This window comes from Erinaceus europaeus, chromosome 8 (assembly GCF_950295315.1).
Source record: "Erinaceus europaeus chromosome 8, mEriEur2.1, whole genome shotgun sequence".
NCBI lineage: Eukaryota > Metazoa > Chordata > Mammalia > Eulipotyphla > Erinaceidae > Erinaceus > Erinaceus europaeus.
This window is the reverse complement of record NC_080169.1, coordinates 109,809,263-109,829,640: the sequence shown is the minus strand read 5'-3', so window position 1 is coordinate 109,829,640 and position 20,378 is coordinate 109,809,263. Positions and strand designations below refer to the sequence as shown.

Sequence of the window (20,378 nt, the reverse complement as noted above, 5' to 3'; positions counted from 1 at the left end):
GACAGTAAATACAATAGTTTGTACATATATTACATTTTGCAGTTTTCTACACAATGCTAAAACCCCCATTGGGTCCTCTGCTATCCTGTTCCAGGACCTGAACTCTCCCTACCTGCCCCAGAGTCTTTTACTTTGGTGCAATACACCAACTCCAGTTCAAGTTCTGCTTAGTGTTTTCTCTTCTTGTCTTGTTTTTCAATATCTGCCTATGAATGAAGTCATCTCAAATTCTTCCTTCTGTTTCTGACTTCTTTCACTTAATATGGTTTCTTCAAACTCCATCCAAGGTGGGCTAAAAATAATCACTATTTTTACTCTGAAAATGTCCAGTAGTACTTGTTTATCTATCTCTTTATTTAATTCCCTCATTTCTTTATTGATTTTCTGCCTAGATGATCTGTCAAATTGAGAGAGTGGGGTGTTGAAGTCTCCTACTATTATTGTTTTGCTGTTAATATATTGCTGAAGTCCTTTCAGTAGATGTTTGATGTATTTAGATGGCCTCTCCTTGGGTGTATAGATGTTGATAATCATTAAGTCATCTTCCCTGATTGAACCTCTGAGCACTAAGTTATTTCCATCCCTATCTTTTGAAATTTTTTTTATTTTAAGGTCTATTGTGTAAGATATAAGAATATTTGTTCCTGTCCCTACTCCTTTTTTGTGGTCCACTGGTTTGTATGATAGTTTTTCATCCTTTCACTTTGAGTCTGTTTGTCTTGTTAAATTAGGTAGAATTCCTCCAGGAAGCATATGGTTGGGTTGGGTTTTCTGATCTATCTTCCTACTCTGTGCCTTTTAATAGGTGAATTCATGCCATTGATATTTATTGATATTATAGATTGAAGATATTTTAATAACATTTTTGTATATTTTTAGTGTTCTGATATTTGGCTTATTTATGGTGATCTGATTATTTATAGGAGAACTTTCAGAACTTCTTTCAGAGTAGGCTTGGTGATAGTTGATTCCTTCAACTGTTGCTTGTCTGAGAAGGTTTTTCTGCCTCCATCTACTCTAATGACAGTCTAGCAGGATACAGTAGTCTTGGTTGAAAGTCTTCCTGATTGAGCACTCGATATATATATTGCTATTCTCTTCTTACCTGTAGTGTTTATGGGGAGAAATCTGCTGCTAATCTTACGGGCTTTCCTCTGTAAGTGACTCTTGGTTTATCTCTTGCAGACTTCAGTATCTTTTCTTTGTCCTTATTTCTTTTCATTCTTAATATGATGTGTCTTGGTGTCTTTAAGTCTGGCTTGATTCTGTTTGGGACCCTCTGGGTTTCTTGAACCATTATATCTTTTATGTTATCTAGACTAGCAAAGTTCTCACCTAGTATTTCCTGTAGAATGCTTTCTTCTCCTCTCTCTCTTCCTCTGGTAGGACTGTAATGTGTATATTATTTCTTTTGAAGTCATCCCATATGTCTATGTTGTTATTTTCAGTATCTCTTAATCTCTTTTTTGATCTCTTACTTCTTTCTTTGTTTTCTCTAATTCATCCCCAATCTTGCTAATTCCATTTTCTGCATCATTTATTCTATTCTCTCTCCCATTGTTTTCTGTAGGTCAGCTATTTTGTCAACCTGTTCTGATACTCTATTAGCTTGTTCAGCTAGTTGTGCTCTTAGGTCAGCTATTTCAGCTTATAGCTGTCTAATTATCTCGAGATAGTGTTTTCTTTCAGAGTTTAATTTGTTGTTTTTACATTTCTGATGACAATTCTTCAAACTCTTTCCTCACTCCCATGACTAATTCATCAATTAGCATTTGGATGTTGATCTCATTCTTCTGTGCTTTTACCTTTGGAGGGCTTTTTGCTGGACTTTTGTCTTTGTTCATTTCTCCAATGTTTCCCCTTGGTTTAACCATTATTATAGTGTGCTTTGAGGCCCTTCTCTCAGTACTTTTCAGTTCAGTGATCACTCTTTCCTGGATTGATTTGTGTCTAAGTACGGTACTTAGAGTTCACAGTTGTGAGGGTTAACAATTGTTTCAATGTTTTTGCAATCCCTGAGTTGAAACACAGTGGCTGTAAAAGCCTCTTTTGTTCTTTCTCTTCCCTGTAGGCTATGGTAGCCTGATGGCTTTTTACCTATAAGTAGGTTTTTTAGCTTAATCACTCACTCCTGACCAAGAGATAAATCAGGGTAAGGGAGAGATAGCACAGTGGTTTTGTAAAGAGACTCCCACACCCCAAGGATCCAAAGCTTGGGGCTCAATACATCTTTTCTACCAGCAGCCAGAGCCACACTGGGCAGTACTATTTGGCCCTGTGAATTTCTAAAAAAAAAAAAAAAAGTCCCATTTATAGTCTGTAGGTTCTCAGGCAATTATTCAACATGTTCTCATCAGGAGAACAATGTGTAAAGGCTCCCACTACATAGCCCCATTGCTAGGCTACTGAGTGTAGATCTTCTCTTGAGTTTCCTGGTCAGTTCTCTGTCTACCCCCACCCCATGTCAGGACAGGGCCTCACCCCTGATGCTCCAACCTCTGAGGACAGTAGCAATGGAGACTCACAATTGGTACTAATTTCCTGAGTCTTTGTTGTTGTTAATATTTTATTTATTTATTAATGAGAAAGATAAGAGAGATAGAGAAAGAATCAAACATTACTCTGGTACGTGTGCTGCCAGGGATTGAACTCACAACTTCATGCTTGACAGTCTAGTGCCTTAGCCACTGTGCCACCTTCCGGACCATAATTTAGTGAGTCTTAATGGAGTCCTCTCCTCTCTTCATCAGTCTTTTTGTTGGTAAAACAGAATGGATGTGGCTTCTCAACTGGCAAACTGCCAGACTTTTGCCATCTGCTCAGGAGTAGATATGAGCTTTAGCCCCAGGAATCTCTCCTTAGACTCCTCTCTGTCCACAAGCCACAAGTGTTTTCACTCACTGGTGACTTGTTGGGTTCCCAAAGTAGTCCCAGTCTCATCTTGTTGCAATCTCAGGTGATCTTTGATATTCCTTGTTCTATAGAGAAGTTTCTCAACTGGGTAGAATTCAGGTCTGGGTAGAGTTGTGGTCTCTGGATGCTCTGGTGATTTAATGGGTTCACAAAGTAGTTCTAGTCCTGTCTTGTTGCAGTCCCAGGTGGTCTCCTTTGATATTCCTAGCTGACTGGGGAGAGGAGAGGAGAGCAGAGTGACCTTCCCATTCTTACCATTATCCTCCTACTTCTCCTTCCTACAGGCCTATTCCCTTTGACACTGTGCCAGACATGCCAGCCAAACTAAACTGCTAGAGAGGAAGGAAGGGATTCTCAAAAAAGAAAAAAAGAAAAAAAAAAAGAAAAGAAAACAAAACAAAACAAAAAAAAAAAAACAGAGCTCATCTTCTGGGCTGGAATCCAAGTCTCCAGTTTAGAATGAGATGGCCCATTTAGAAGTATGTCTGTTGCACAGGTCTTGTATGTCTTTTCTTAAATGTCACATACCACCCCTTGTAAGGGAGATTTCCTCGGGCTTTAGACGTCTTTTCACTGTTCTTCCTATTATAATGGAGAGAATTTAGAGTAGATTATCATTCTTTCCCCACTGTCTCATCTATTTTATTTTATCTTCTATCCATTACTCAGTCAGGAACCTTCCAAACAATGAGGAACAAGCCTCCAAGATCTTTCTCCAAGGGCATGTTGATTTTAAGCCTAATTTTCTTGATTTTGATCCTCCTCTCCTTTTTTTTTTCTTCTCCCATTGCAAAATTTTCTCTCAGCCTGAAAACATTGAAAATCAGAGCCTTGAGCACAAACAAAGCCAAGTCCTAAATCTAAACTACATTTCTCACCTCTAGTTGATGCTGCTGAGAAGAAAAGTGCTTTCTCTTAGGCAGGTAGAAACAAAGCACAGCAAGTGCCCTGCCTCACTCTTTGGTTCAGGGACAAGATTAGGGAAAGAGTCTGAGATTGGTTTAAACTGGGTTATGAAAATAGGCCATCTTATCTTTAGAAACACTGAATGAAAAGCAGAAGGAGGCAGGCGAGTGTGTGCATGTGTGTGCTTGCAAGTGTACTCATTCGCATTTGAGTGTCACTTCAGATGGTAAATCTGAGGAAATATGTGCTTTCTGAACCAGGAAAAGACCTTAACTTCCTAGCTTCATGTCTACATCATTACCAAAAGTGACTTCTACTCCAGAAATTTTTCCCACTCAGTCTTCTTTTATAAAACATGAAATCAAGCTATTCAAGATATCAGACAGCTGAACCCATTTCCACACATACACTATTCTTTCATTTTCCTAAAATGTGAGAATTTTAAGTCATCATCCCTCTGCCTACTGAGGAAGGTCATAGAATCTTACAACTTCCCAGGTCATGGGAAGTGTTTATATTGTCAATTCTCCCTCTGGGAAATTGACTATATATTACATTTTCCAGTAGAAGTATACAAGAATCATATAGGGATTCTAAACTTTCTGGTAGTCACACTGAAAAGAAATATATGAAATGAACATTAGCTCCATTGTATGTTTGGAAGGGAATGATTAGGGACAGGGGGATTGTGCAGTGTAAGCACTGCTTCACCATTCTCAAAGTTTTGCTTTTGCACAGTGCTTGCCTGTGGTGACTGGGAGCTTGAGTCCTTGCATATAGAAAGTGTATACTCTACTGGGTGAGCTATCTGACCCTATTCCTATGGCAATGTGTGCAGGAATTGGTAGTCTAGATTTTTTTCTTTTTGTATTCATCTGGATATTTACATAAGATACATATTTATAATTTCCTTATCCTTTCAAATTATTTTCACATGCAAATATTTTCATTTTGCTTAGATTATTTGTTTCTAGTCTCAGTGCATAGTATCTGCTTTATTTGATCTGTAACAATCCCTGCTTATCTTTTTCCTGTAGTCTTGGGAGCAAGAAGTATGTATTTATAAATCTTTATCTATACCTAGTGGATTTTAAAAATATTTTATTTACTTATTTATTGGATAGAAACAGGAATTGAGAGAGAAAGGGAAGATAGAAAGGGAGATGCTGGGAGGACTATTTCACCGCTTATGAAACTTTCCTTGTAGATGTGGAGCAGGGGCTTGAACCCTGGACCTTGCATAGTATAACATGTGCACTCAACCAGGTGTTGCACCAACTCCCAACCCCCTCGTGGATCTTGATTTTATGGTAATTTGTTACATCTCTATAAAATTCAGCTTATATATCTATATCTGTCTGAACGCTGACAGAGAAGTGTTATCTTCATTTAGAAATGAGAGCACTATTTTATTTTTCTGGCACAGATGGGTAGTTTGAGTTGTATACAATTTGACATAGATTTCAAGACAGATATATAGAGAAGAGTTCCAGGGTGGGGAGTATGGAAAAAATAGGGGCTGGGTGGTGGCATACCTAGTTAAGTGCCAGGCAAGGCACTGGGTTCAATCCCCTGAGCCCTGAACCCCACATACATGGGGGATGCTTCGAAAATGGTAAAGCAGATGTTTCTTTTTCTACCTCCCTCACTACCTCCCACTCCTCTTTCAATTTCTCTCTACACTATGCAATAAAATAATAGACAGAAAGAAAAAAAAGGAGAAATGGTGGCCAGGGGCAGTGGGTTTGTGGTGCTGGCACCAAGCCCCAGGGATAACCCTTTTGGCAGTAAAATAAATAGTGAGAACCAAAAGGGGGAAATATGATTGTTTATAGAGAGATGTGACAAAAGAGTAAGGTATATGTATGAAGTTGAATATGGATACTAATACCATCACAAGGCTTCCACCCTCACTAATCACCTCCCAAATACTCCATCTATAAGTATCATGATATTATAGTAGAGATTCAATGTATGATTTCTGTGGGGGGGGCATGATTTAGTCTATAGAATCCCCCAATGGAAAGATAGTTACATGTTCATGTACTTATACTAAATATAAACAAGATCAATTTCCATTTAAGATCTGTAGACTTTGTAGCTATCCTTTATGTATAACCTGATATGATGTTCTGCTCAGAGTTCTGTTGAAGGAGATGAGAGATATATGGAATTAATAGGTATAGATATAGTGGTATCATGTTTTTAAAAATATTTATTTATTCCATTTTGTTGCCCTTATTTTATTGTTGTAGTTATTATTGTTGTTATTGATGTCATCCTTTTTGGATAGGACAGAGAGGAATGGAGAGAGGAGGGGAAGACAGAGAGGGAGAGAGAAAGATCACTTGTGAATCGATTCCCTTGCAGGTGGGGAGTAGGAAGCTTGAACCGGGATCCTTACTCCGGTCCTTGCATTTTGCACCACATGTGCTTAAACCACTGGGCTACTGCCCGACTCCCTGATATCATGTTTCTAAAAGGGTGAAAAGGAATTTATCAAATATCCAATTTTTCATCATGCTCAATGAAATACTTCACATTTCTGTTCAATAAATCATCGTTTTTCATATCAAGATTCTCCAAAATTTGGTTTGCTATTGGAAGTATGTGCATATTTTTAGGAGGGACATCATTTAACTTGAAAAAATTAGAGGTAGACAGGTTATGGCCTTAGTGATTTAATAAAATGTTTGAACTCATATAAATGCATTATGCTTTGAGTACACAGTGACTTAAACTAAGTTTTTAGAAGCCTCCGGCTTAGAAATATACTTTTCCAGTTATTAATATAAGGTATTTTCAAACAGTCTTGACTAAAAGTAAATTAATATTGTTAGCTTTACTCTTGACTAATTTTATAAAAAAATAATTTTAATAGATTTTTGTTTCAGTTGTCATGGAATCTATAAAACTGAAGCTAGAAAAATAAGGCCTTCCATCAAACCATTTGAATTTCCCTCTCACATGCTTAATACCCATTTCAAAGTTGTCATATCCATAGGTAGAACAGCTACAGAGCCAATGCCCATTTAATTCCCAACTGAAAGGTTTCTCAAATTTTCCACTGTTGGTATAATTATGGAAGTACCAGCATCAACACTGCTTTCAGGGTCAAAGGAGAAATGTTTCTTCAATTCCTCAGGTTCACTAGTTCTTTTGATCCCAAACCTAAATGTAAGATTCCTTCCCTTCATGCCTAAAAAGAAAACTGAAGCCAGATGGGTCTTTTCCTTCCAGGAGAATGCAGTGAATGGAGAACACCTGTGGCTGGAGACCAACGTCTCAGGAGACCTGTGCTACCTGGGAGAGGAAAACTGCCAAGTCAGATTTGCAGTGAGTGTACTCCTCAGACCTTCTGGGCTTGGGTCCTTGCTGGGGGTAAGGTCTCCAAGTCTGAAGGTGATGGTGGTCACATTCCCGAGTCACCACTGCCAAGGAGAAGTTTGAAAGAGCTTCTCCATTCATATGGAAAGTTTATTAAGTTAGGGGCTGGGCTGTAGCACACCTGGTTAAGTGCACATAGAATGAAGCACAAGGATCAGCACAAGGATGCTGGTTCAAGTCCTCAGCTTCCCATGTGCAGGGCAGTCGCTTCACAAGTGGTGAAGCAGGTCTGCAGGTGTCTCTTTCTCTTCTCTTCCTCTCTCAATTTCTCTCTGTCCTATCCAGTACAAAACAGGTCTCCAGGAGCAGTGGATTTGTAGAGCTGGCACTGAGCCCCAACAATAACTCTGGAGGCAAAAAAAATGTTTATTAAGTTGACATTGTTTTCAAGGAGTCCATTTAATGATTTTAAGCCTTGACTATGCAGGCCAATACTTGGTTTAGTAGGCTACATTATGAGGATAACTTTTTGGAGAACCCCTGATATCTCACTCCCTGATTTCTTTTTTTTTTTTTAAGATTTTATTTATTTATTAATGAGAAAGATAGAAGGAGAGAGAAAGAACCAGACATCACTCTGGCATATGTGGCTGCTGGGGTCGAATGTTCCTCATGCTTTAGAGTCCAAAGCTTTGTCATTGCACCACCTCCCAGACCTCCCTGATTCTTGTTGATTGTAAGACCCCCACATTGTTATTCTTGTTACTAACTGATACTTTGGTAGTCTCTCTGCTGAACTGTCCTGATGACTGAGAATCTCTGTATAGAGCTAAAGGAATGCTGTACCACTTTCTGTCTTTCTTGTTCTTCCTTCTGGCTACTAAACTCTTGTTCTCTGATGGTCATCTGGTGAGTGTCAAAAGCTAATAAACAGAGTGGCCAACAAGATCCTGAGGCCAAAGGCCTAAAGCTGCATGCTGTGACAAGCACCTCTACCCCTCAGACTATATGAGCATAGTGCATCCCTACTCTATAGCTGGAGGATTATGTGACAGTACCATGGTTCTCTGGCATTAACTCTCATAATTTATGTACCCCTATAAAGATGTTCTTGATACTTCTCATTCCATGTTATGATGTAGTGATGCATTTTTGATAATAAATGCCCTGTTGGATTTTTGGTTTATGGTCACGCATACACTTAGCCCACTGAAGGGTGTGGTGTGTGTGTGTGTGTGTGTGTGTGTGTGTGTGTGTGTGTGTGTCCATTAGATACCTGAGTCTGTCTTTGTGGGAGTTGGGGAATGGTAAATCTGCTTATGGAGAAGGTGGCTGTATGGGAACAGGTAGTTGAGTGAAGGAGGGGGTAGTTTGTTTGTAGAGATTGTATGAGCAGATACAGGTAGGGATAAGTGAGAATATTACTGAATGCCAAGGTCAATATTCAAGAGTAAGTATTGGTGAAAGGAAGACAAGTTTATTTCAGTACTAGTTACCCAATACAATGGCAGACTCAAGTATCCAGAAAACATCTTGTTCTCGGGCTGGAACTTAAGGGATCATCAGGAAGGGAAGGGAGGTCTTCTGCTGGTGAGTATGAAGGGTTCATTCATTAAGTTGTCTTTCTGATGTTAGTGATTGAGGGATTTCAGTCTGATCTGAACATTGTAAATCAAAGTGTCACTATTCAAGGCTTGCATCTGGGAGTTTTCATGCTGGGAACCAGAAATGTACCCCAGGACATTTCTTGTCTATGCTCTACTTTCCATCTGCAGCTGTCTCCTGTTTTATCAAAGACATAGCTAATGAAAACATTTCTTTCTAGCTATGATGGCAAAGTAAAGATGCAAAAGTATGAAATGAAGGTCATAGGATCTGGTGGCTATACAAAGTAGAGACAGCCAGGAATGCTCAAAAAAGAAGGCCATGAAGATTTGGCTAGTGCAGGGTGGTTAAGGTAATAATGAAAATGGATGGATCCACCAATGCTCATGTCCAGTGGAGAAGCTGTTACAGAAGACAGAGCCTAATAAAAGGGAGATACTTCATAGTGGTGACCAGGTCTGCAGGTGTCTATCTTTCTCTCCCTTTATGTCCACTCCCTTCTCAATTTCTCTCTGTCCTATCCAATTGAAAAAAAAAAAAACTAGAAAAATGGGAGTGGGAGATTCATAGCACCCACCCTGAAGGCCAGAGAGAAACCTCCTGGTAAAAAAAAAAAAGTCAAGAATTGTCATTTGGAAACTCAATTATTACCACTTGTTGTATGACACTGAAAACTTCTGACCTTTATTATTGACTATATTCTTGGTGAAAAGGAGAGTTGGATGAAATTATGTTGCATTTGTGCTCCACACTCAGAAGTGTATTGAATCGTTTACATTTCTTCTCATCTTGTTATAAATTCAATTGATTTAAATATTGTGGAATCAATTTTATGCATATGTATTTTAATTAAAGTGTAATTACACGGCAACTGATTAAATTAACCCAAACCAAATGAAGCTCAGCTGTTTGGACTAAAATACTATGAATAATGAATTAATGTTAAGATCTGAGCTTATTGTATAAACACTGGTTTGGGGGGATATCAGAAAACACACACAGAAATGAAAGCCAATGTAACTTGTATATATGCTTTTGAATGAATTGCTTTTAAATTGCTATTTGATTTTATTGTAGGCTTAATGACTTTTGAGTGATTTCTACTAGTACTGCTACCAGTTGACAGGCTATAACTTTTTATAGGATATATATAGACAGAGAGGAAATGAAAGACGGGGAGGAAGTAGAGAGGGAAAGAGAGAGACACCTACAGCATTACTTCAGCACTTGTGAAGCTCTCCCCCTGCAAGGGGGAACCATGGCCTTTAATCTGGGTCCTTGTGCACTGTAATATGTGTGCTTAACAGGGTGCATCACCATCTGGGCCCGACAGGCTATAATTTTTTTAGGAAGTTTTGTCTTCTTTCCAAATGACTTTCTTTGATCTTTTTCTGGGGCTCTTTTGGGGTCAGTCACATATTACCTCTCTTAGAAAATATCTGAACATGTATAGCCTTATATTTAATTTTTTATTGTTATAGTTATTCTTATTGCATGTGCTTACCCCACTGTGCTACCGCCCAACTCCCTCTTTTTAAATTTTTACTTATAAAAAGGAAACACTGAAAAAACCATAGGATAAGAGGGGTACAACTCCACACAGTTCCCACCACCAGAACTCTATATCCCATCCCCTCCCCTCATGGCTTTCCTATTCTTTATCCCTCTGAGAGTATGAAGCCTGGGGTGCATGGTCCATTATGGGGTGCAGAAGGTGGGAGGTCTGGCTTCTGTAATTGCTTCCCCACTGAATATAGACATTGACAGGTCAATCCATACTCCCAGCCTGTCTTTCTCTTTCCCTAGTAGGGTGATGCTCTGGGGAAATGGGGCTTCAGGACACACTGGTGGGGTCATCTGCTTGGGGAAATTCTGGTTGGCATCATGTTAGCATCTGGAACCTGGTGGCTGAAAAGAGAGTTAACATATAATGCCAAAAAATTTGACAAATCATGGAATAGTTCAGATGAAATAGTTCAGATGAAGAGTTGGGGGAGGGGTCTCTGTTTTACAAATCATGGAATAGTTCAGATGAAATAGTTCAGATGAAGAGTTGGGGGAGGGGTCTCTGTTTTGTAGATAGTAGTCCTATTTTAGTTTAGTTATATTCCAAAGAGCCCATTTCTATACTATTTTTTTTCTTGAGCCTAACTCTTATATAAGAGTTATATAACTCTTTATAAGAGCCTAACTCTTATATCAGTCAGTAGTATCACTACCTGTGAACTGATTGCAGCTTGGTCACTATTACCTCTTGACCAAGAAAAGCGACAAAAAGAATAAGGGGTATTTATTAAGTCAAAGTAAAAACAACAGACTCGTGAAGCTCCTCTGTGTTATGAAACCTCTTTATAATACTTAGCTCTAGCAATTCACTTTTCCAAGTGTCTGAAAGACGAATCCTCCGCCCCCAGTTGTTGACTAAATAAAGGGATAAATTGGTGAGAAACTCTGTGTTTCCTCAGTATAAGTTCCTAAAGAATTACTTTTTTTTCTCTTATCAATTTAAATTTTATTTTCAAATTACCATTTTAACAGTATTATTATGTAAGAGCACATTAACAATTTATGCAGATCATTTCCATTCTGCATAAAATCTCTGCTTTATCCATAGACTTCCTTTCTCCAGTAAGGATTAGAATGAGATTGATTAGGAAAATTATACTGTCAGGCTACAATTAAAGATCAGCTTTATATTTTCATTGAGTCAATTTCTCAAGTATTTTTATTGGGGAATCAATAGTTTACAGTATAACTTAGCACGTGGGTACAGTTTCTCAACTTCCTGTCATAGGTACCTGCAGAACACTCTTACACCCAGCGTGGGTCCTTTTCCCCCATCATGCACCAGGACCCCAGTGCTCTCTCCACTCCCTTCTTCCCCCAAAACTTAAATTCTTCACCTACAAAGTGGAATAAATATTGTATCAAGGTTATGCTTTGAAAAGACTTTCCACATAGGTTGACATAGTGACCTGAGAGGAAAAACAAACAAACCAAACCAAAGAAATAAACAACAACAACAACAACAAAAAAAAAAAACCTCAAACAGAAAAAACAGAAGCAGATAATTCAGGAAAGAACTATCAAGCAACTCAACACATGTGCCAGATTTAAACAATAGCATCAAAATTAAAACAACCGTAAGGAGACAAGATTATGTGTCTACTGGCAAAAATGTGTAAGCTGACATTACTGCAGGCCAGTCCTGGATGATGGGAGCACCCATTGTAATCTGGTGGTAGTGTGAATTGATAATCTCCATCAAATTGGCAGCATGCAATAAAAGCTTAAGGAATCAGGTCCATGCTCTTCACTTCATTTGGCCATCCCATTTTGGGAAGGCCATCAGTAAACAAAGACCTAGAAAAGCCCATGCTGATTTGGGATGGGGAGTTTAGCAGTAGAAAGAAGAAATGAAAAGCATAGGTTGCTATAGGGCTGGCTGGTGGTATACCAAGTTGAGTGCACATGTTACAGGGCACAAAGGTCAGTGTTTGAGCCCCTAGCCCCCACCTGCAGGAGGAAAGCTTTACAAGTGCTGCAGATGTCTCTCTGCCTCGCTCCCTCTTTATATCCCTTCTTTCTTCATTTCTGATTATCACTGTCCAAATAATAAATAAAGATAATAAAATAACTTTTAAAAAGAATATTAAAGACTGGAGAGAGGTAGAATATCTTTCTTCCGGGGGTCCTGTGGTGGCACACTGGGTTAAGTGCATAGTATGAAGTGCAAGGGCCCAAGCAAGGATCCTGGTTTGAGACTCAGGCACCCCACCTGCAGGGGGTTACTTCACAAGCAGTGAAGCAAATCTGTAGGGTTTTCTCTCTCCCTTTCTCTATCTCCCTCTCCCCTCTCAATTTCTCTCTGTCCAATAAAATGGAAAAAAAAGTTCACCAGAAGCCATGAATTTGTAGTGCAAGCACTGAGCCCCAGCAATAACCCTGGAGGCAAAAAAGAAAAAGAAAGAAAAAAAAAAAAAAGAAAAGAAAAAGAAGAGAAAAGAAAAAGAAAAAAGAAAGAAAGAAAAAGAGAATATTTATCTTCCCATGTTTGAAAACAAATTGGGGGCAAAACAAAAGGGAATTCTTTGCTCAATGTCATTAGGGCTGTATAGTCAAGTTGTAAGTAGAGAGAAGCAGCTCAGTTTGTAAATGGAAGGATTCACTTTTCTCATACTCCAAGTTGGATCCTTGGTGCCACATATCTTTGAGGGTACACTGATATCTCTCTTCCTCTCTATCTCATATGAAATAAAATAAAACCAGTCTTAAAAATGAAAGTTGCGGGGACTGGGTGCTGGGGCTTCCAGTAGAGTTCACAGGTTACCATGTGCAGGGACCCAGGTTCGAGCTCCTGCTCCCTACCTGTATGGCGAACATTTCGCAAGTGGTGAAGCAGATCTGCAGGTGTCGATTTTTCTTTCTCCCCCGTCCTTCTCAATTTCTCTCTGTTATATCAAATAAAATAGAAAAAAAAAAAAGGAAAAAAAAATACCCCCGGGAGTGGTGGATTCTTAATGTCACTGGCTATAACAGTGAATTTTATACACTAGTGTAATAAATGTCACCTGAATAATAAGAATAATACCTGGAAAGCCTGTTGAAATTAAATTCCTATCCTTCTACTTAATTTGAGTTTTTTTTCTTTTTGTTATCTTTATTTAGTTATTGGATAGAGACAGCCAGAAATTGAGAGGGAAGAGGGAGATAGAGAGGGGAAGAGAAAGAAACACACCTGCAACTCTGCTTCACCACTTGCAAAGCTTTCCCCTGCAGTTGGGGACTGGGAGCTCAAACCCAGGTCCTTTCACACTGTAATGTGTGCACTCAACCAGATGCACCAACACCCAGCCCTGAAAATTTGTGATCTTAACAAGTTCCTCTACCCAAAGAACTATAGAGCAGATGGTACACTGCTAACTGTTGGAATGGAGGGGGACTCTGTTTTCTCTTCCTCCTTTCACTCAGTCATTTTCTACTTTTCACAAACATAAGTAAATAAATTCTTTAAAATGTGGGGGCAGAGAGCAAAGTGCCTGGAAGTGTAAGCTCCATGGGTGTGCTTTCCAGCAAGGTGGGTAGATAGCTACCTTTCAATGATACCACAGGAAAGCTGGAGGTTCTGCTTTGGATAAGAGGCCAGGCAAGGAATTTTCAAAGCAGCCTTCAATTTGACATTCTGTTTCACTTTATTTATTTATTTATTGTTTATTTATAAAAAGGAAACACTGACAAAACCATAGGATAAAAGGGGTACAACTCCACACAGTTTTCCCACTACCAGAACTCTATATCCAATCCCCTCCCCTGATAGCTTTCCTATTCTTTAACCCTCTGGGAGTATGGACCCAAGGTCATTGTGGGGTGCAAAAGGTGGAAAGTCTGGCTTCTGTAATTGCTTCCCCACTGAACATGGGCATTGACACATTAATCCATACTCCCAGCCTGCCTCTCTCTTTCTCTAGTGGGTTGGGGTTCTGGGGAGCTGGAGCTCCAGGACATATTGGTGGGGTTGTCTGTCCAGGGAAGTCTGGTTGGCATCATGGTTATGCCTGAGCCTCAAAGGGCTCTGGTACAAACCCTGACAGCACTGTAAGTCAGATCTGAGCAGTACTCTAGAGTCTCTTTCTTTTTTTCTTTTTTCTTTTTTTTCAATAGTATTTATTTTTTCCCTTTTGTTGCCCTTGTTGTTTTATTGTTTTAGTTGATGTCATTGCTATTGGATAGGACAGAGAGAAATGGAGAAAGCAGGGGAATACAGAGAGAGGGAGAGAAAAAGAGACACCTGCAGACCTGCTTCACCGCCTGTGAAGCGACTCCCCTGCAGGTGGGGAGCCTGGGGCTTGAACCGGATCCTTATGCTGGTTCTTGCGCTTGGCGCCACCAGCACTTAACCCGCTGGGCTACCACCCGACTCCCACTAGTGTCTCTTTCTTTTCCTTTCATTAAAATAAAACAAAACATTAAATAAAATATCTGAAGAAATTCTATTTGAAGCTTTCCTAGAATCAAGCAGCAGTTTTGCAAGAAGCAAACAAATGTGAACAGGCTGATTTATATAATTGTTTATAAATTGATTATATTCTCATTTCTTTTAATGATGAAACCCAAGCTGTTGGGTTTGGGATCAGATTACTAAGCAAGCTACCTGCAGACTTCTAAACAAGGTACAGGCACAGGCTGGAGGAGGAGTGACTCCATCATTCAAGACAGGTCTTTCCCTCCTTACCCTATTTTAGCAAAGCAAATGTCATCAGTAGAACTTCAGAAAAGGAAGAGAGGAGTGTGGGTAGAGGTAGACAGAGGTGGCTTCGTGGAAATGGGAGTTGAGCTCAGGTTTGGAAAAGTGGGTAAGGTTTACATAAGTGATGTTCGGGTAAGAGAACATGTCAGAAAGGAAGAACATGAGCAAGCTTGGAGGCAGGAAGATGCTTTGCCAAAGTGGGGAGGCAATCATGAGCAAGCTTTGCCTGAAAGCCTCAAAGGTCAAGTGTTAGGTAAGAATGGAAATGAGGATGAGTGAGGGTGTGCAAGTGTTGATGCTTTCAGAGCAGAAACTTGGAGCACACGTTCTCAATGTATTTAATGAAGGAGTATGGCCATGTGATACATTGTGTCAGCTGAGACAAACTTGCAGCTGAAAGACAATTCTGAAGACAAAACGGTCCACCATTAATATCAGTGGATAAGCAAACAACATTGAGAAAACTACCATCCCAGTTTAGGAGTTAGGATCAACTGTATGAACTATTTAAAACCAAACTTGTGGAATGAGTGGTGGTGCAGATCTTATCATGCACAAGAGTCTGGGATCAAGTCCTTCTTTCCTACCTGCAGGCAGGGGTGGGGGGTATGCTTCACAATAGTGAAGTAGGCCTGCAGGTGTCCCTTTCTCTCTCTCCCTTTCTATTCTTTCTACCCTCTAATTCCTCTCTATCCTTTCAAATAAAAAATAAACAAGGAAAGTCCACAAGTATCAGTGGATTCATCATGCAGGCACTAAACTCTGGTGGTAGGGGACCCGGTGGTGCCATACCTGATTAAATGCACACATTACAGTGCACAAGGATCTAGGTTGAAGCCCCTTGGACCTACCTGCAGGGGAAAAGCTTCATGAGTGGTGAAGCAGGACTGCAGGTGTCTCTGTGTTTCTTTCCCTCCCCTTCCCATTTCAATTTCTCTCTGTCTCTATCTAATAAATAAATAGCTAAAAATTGAAAAAAAAACTTTGGTGATAGTAAAATGAAGTTATAATGAAGTATAATAAAATAAAAACAGACACTTGTTGGACTGGTGCGATAGTTCACTTGGGGAGGGGGTGTCTGCTTTGCCATTATTCCTGATTACCTCTAAACCCAGTTCCTGGTTTTCCAGCCTGAACCTACTTCCATTCATGTAAAAGTTTGCTCTCAGGGGTCAGGCTGGTTAGTGGTGCAACTGGTTGAGTGCATATGTTACAATGTACAAGGATCTGGGTTCAAGCCCCAGGTCCCCACCTCCAAGGGGAAAGCTTTGCAAGTGTTGAAGCAGTTCTGTGGGTGTCTCAATGTCTCTCTCCTGCTCTCAATTTCTGACTGTCTATATCCAATAAATAAATAGATATAATACAATAAGTAAATAGAGATAATAGTAAAAAAAAAAAGTCCACTCCCTTTGGAAGTGGATTGACCTGAATTAATAACCTCCAGTCTGCAGGTTCAAAAAGCAATAAAGCAACTTCCCTTTGGTATGACAGAACTTGGCCTTCTGTACTACTGGGCAGTAGGTTCACTGTCAACTTCATTGTCCTGTTAAGTCCAGGATATTTTTTATTAGTGATTCAACATTGATTTACAAAATTATGAGATATCACAGGTATAATTCTGCACCATTCCCACCACCAGAGGTCTGTGTCCCTATTCCCTCCACTAGAAACTATACTAGTTATCCTACGGCCACACATAAGGGTTGACTTTTATATATATATTTAGTTATATATATATATTTAGTAGTTGTAGTTATTATTGTTGTCATCGTTGTTGGATAGGACAGAGAGAAATGGAGAGAGAAGGGGAAGACAGAGAGGGGGAGAGAAAGACAGACACCTGCAGACCTGCTTCACTGCCTGTGATGTGACTCCCTGCAGGTGGGGAGCCGGGGGCTAGAACCGGGATCCTTACTCTGGTCCTTGGGCTTTGCACCAGCTGCGTTATCGCCCGACTCCCAATATAACTATTTATATATATATAAATAAAAGGCCATTTTTCTATGGCCCTGCATATATATATATATGTCATACCTATGCCTGTTACTACGTCCAAATGCCATCCAGTTTTTCCCTCTTCTCTCTCTGGGACCTGATGGAAGAGTTCAGAGCCCTCTGGTCATCTTCCCCTAAAATTTTACCCCCTCTGGTAATATGGGCCAAAATTTATGGGCTGCAAAGGTGGAAGGTCTGGCTTCTGTTATTGCTTCGCTGCTGGAAAATGGAAACTGGCAGGTCAATCCATACTCTTAGCCTGTTTCTATCTTTCAAAAGTGTGGCAGGGCTCTGGAAAGGTGAAGTCCTGGGGCATATTTTGAAGTCTTCTGCACAGGGAAGTCAGGATGAAATTGTAGTAGCGTGTGCAATTTGGTAGCTGAAAGGCAGTAAGATATAAAGCAGGACAAAAAGTTTAATAAACAGAAACAAAAAAATAGGGATAGAGCAGAAGAGAATAAGGATCTTATGATGGAAAGAAGTTAGGAAATATATTTTAGGTATGTTCCCAGGGGCCCATGACTTTTGTAAGTTTGGCTTTAGCATGATAGCTAGCATGGAAAATGAACTAAAAATATTGTCTGAGGAGATGGTATCAGAGTTGACAATAGGTCTAGAATGCTGGATTAGGGCAGACAGTAGTTCCCAAACTTGAAGAAAATACATAAATACAATGAACTGTTTACCCCACCGATCTGACCAAAGGCCCATAATTATTCATATTTAGCACAAAAGCCTGTGTAACTTCTGAGGCCCTTTTAATCTGAGCTCTCAGTTCATGGTCAAAGCTGAGAAAAGTCTAAGCTGCACTCATTTGAGGACCAGTCTTCCTTGAATGGCAGAGTAGGATGACCTAGGCTTCCTTCAGAGAGTGTGGGGCAGCCCCTACCATTGCTACTTTATAGTGAGGACACAGTTGGTCCAGGATATTCTGCTGTCATGTGGATTGATATTGAGGTGGGACCATGAGGAGAGCTGATGGTGTAATTGATGTTGGAGGGCATTGGAAATAAGACAACAACCTCATGGGACACTGAGACTGTTGCAGGGGAATTCATTCCAAAGTCAGGGCTGGGGGCTGGGCAGTGGTACACCTGGTTGAGCATATACATTGCTATGTGCAAGGACCCAAGTATAAGTCCCCATGTGCAGAAGGAACTCTTCAGGAGTGGTGAAGCAATTCTTCAGGCTTGTATCTTTCTCTTTCCCTCTCTTTTTCTCTCTCCCTCTCTCAATTTCTCTCTATTCTATCAAGTACAGTAGGAAGAAAAAAAAAGAAAGAAGAAAATAACTTTGGTGGCAATAAAATTTACTGGTGACATTTATTGGTGGTAATAAATAAATGAATTAATTTAATTTAAAGAAACAAGGTATCAGGGCTAAACTACATATCTTTCTGTATCACCCCTTCTCTTCTACAGTTCTCTAGTGACAACATGTAATACTGTAGAATATCTGTGGGCAGGTAGTTAATAGGATGCAGAACAGGAGAGATGCAAAAGTAATGAGATGGGAGCAGGAGGATGTCTGTTACCAAACACAGGAGTGGGGACACAAAGCTGAAAGAAAATCCCAACAAGGACCATTCTTGCTTGCTGGTAGTTATTTCACTGGGCATTTCTCTATTTATGCTAGAAATGTCTGTGGACACAGAAGTGAGTACTAGGAAACTTCAGGCAGTGCTGAGAGCGATGGTTAATTGTAAGCCACCCCATTGTTTATATGGGTACACTTTGTAAAAACTTTCTTGTGCTGTGTTTACAGGATACACAGAAATATTCAGCCAAATATTTGTCCCTTTGATACTCACGCCTCCAATAATAATACATCAGGCACATGCCAGCAGATACCTATTTTTATCCCTAAATTTATGTAGTTATGCAGAGCAATCCTGTAAATTTATGTAAATATGTACAGAAACCCCAGGCTTGTCTGCCTAGTGAGATGAACAGAGATAGACAACATGGGTAAAAGAATATAGATTTGTGTGTGTCATTGAGTGGGTCTGCAGACCTTCAGCTCCAGGGCCAGGCAGTGGCACAAGGTTGAGCACACACAGGAGCTTAGGTTCCAAACCCTGTAGCAGGGGAAGCTTCATATGCAGTGATGCAAGTCTGCAGTGGTCTCTTTCTTTCTCTGTCTCTATGTTCATCTCCCCTCTCAATTTCTGTCCTATTGAGTAAAAGGAAATAATAAAATAAAATAAAATATGCCCATCAGGAGCGGTGGGTCCATTATGCAGGTACCAAACTCCATCAATAACTTTGGTGGCAAAAAAGAAAGGAGAAAGAAGGGGAGAGGGAGATGTGGGGAGATAGAGAAAGGAAAGAGAGAGAAGGTAAGGGAGAAAGAAAGAGGAAAGGAAGGCAGGAAAGAAAGGAAGGGAGGGAGGGAGAAAGAAAGGAAGAAGCTAAGAAAGTGATCTCAAATATAAATAGGACCTAATAATTAGGGACAGGTAGGGAGAAAACAAAAGACCTGGCCATGGTGTATAGCATCGAAGCAAGGAATTTTGGGAATAGAGGGTGGAGGGAGGAGTAGAAGAGAACTGTGGGGGCCAGGTGCATAACAAAATTATATGCCTTTGACAGTGACTGCACTGTAAAGTATTAACCCTCTAAATTGAAATAAAGGTGATACTTGGACATATCTTGCACTTCCATTTCTTAATTTGTAGTATTGTTACTAAGATTGACTTCAGTGGTTCCTGGTATTGGATACACATAGTCACTTATGATGCTTTGTCTTATTTATTTATTTAAATTTTAACTTAATTGCTTTTTTAATTTTAATTATTTTATAAGTTTTCTTTCTTAATTTTTTATTATTATCTTTATTTATTGGATAGAGACAGCCAGAAATCAATAGGGTATGGGGAAATAGAGAGAGGGAGAGAGAGAAAGAGAGACAGTTGCAGCACTGCTTCACCACTCAGAAAGCTTTGCCTCAGCAGGTGGGGGACCAGGGGCTTGAACCTGGGTCCCTGCACATTGAAACATATGTGCTCAACCAGGTGCACCGTCAGTTGGTCCCATTAACTTCATTGTTTTTACATGTGATGTGAGATTGAACCCAGGGCCTCACAGTTGCTAGCATGACCTCTACCACTGATCCACATCCATGGTCCATATTTTTACTTTATTCTTTCTGAGTTAAAAGGGAGAAAGAGAGAGAAAGAAGCCAAAGTACCATTCCACCATCCCCAGTGTTCCATTTTATTTATTTATTTTTTAAGTTATTTATTGTGGATTAATGTTTTACAGTAAATAAAACAGTTTGTACATGCATATCATTTCCCAGAATTTATTTTGGTTTTAGTGCTTTCTTGTGATACCAGGGATCAAACACAGGGACTAATGCCTTTAATAAAAACATGTTATACAAG

General features: G+C 39.7%; 1 protein-coding gene across 2 annotated transcripts in view; it reads left to right on the top strand.

The window, feature by feature from the left end:
* Nucleotides 1–20,378, top strand: part of DGKI (diacylglycerol kinase iota) — a 593,672-nt gene that overhangs the window by 243,304 nt on the left and 329,990 nt on the right. For both annotated transcript variants that reach the window (XM_060196647.1, XM_060196646.1), the window contains exon 3: nucleotides 7,060–7,155. In XM_060196647.1, coding sequence (XP_060052630.1) covers nucleotides 7,060–7,155 — 96 coding nt within the window. The remainder of the gene's footprint in view (nucleotides 1–7,059; nucleotides 7,156–20,378) is intronic.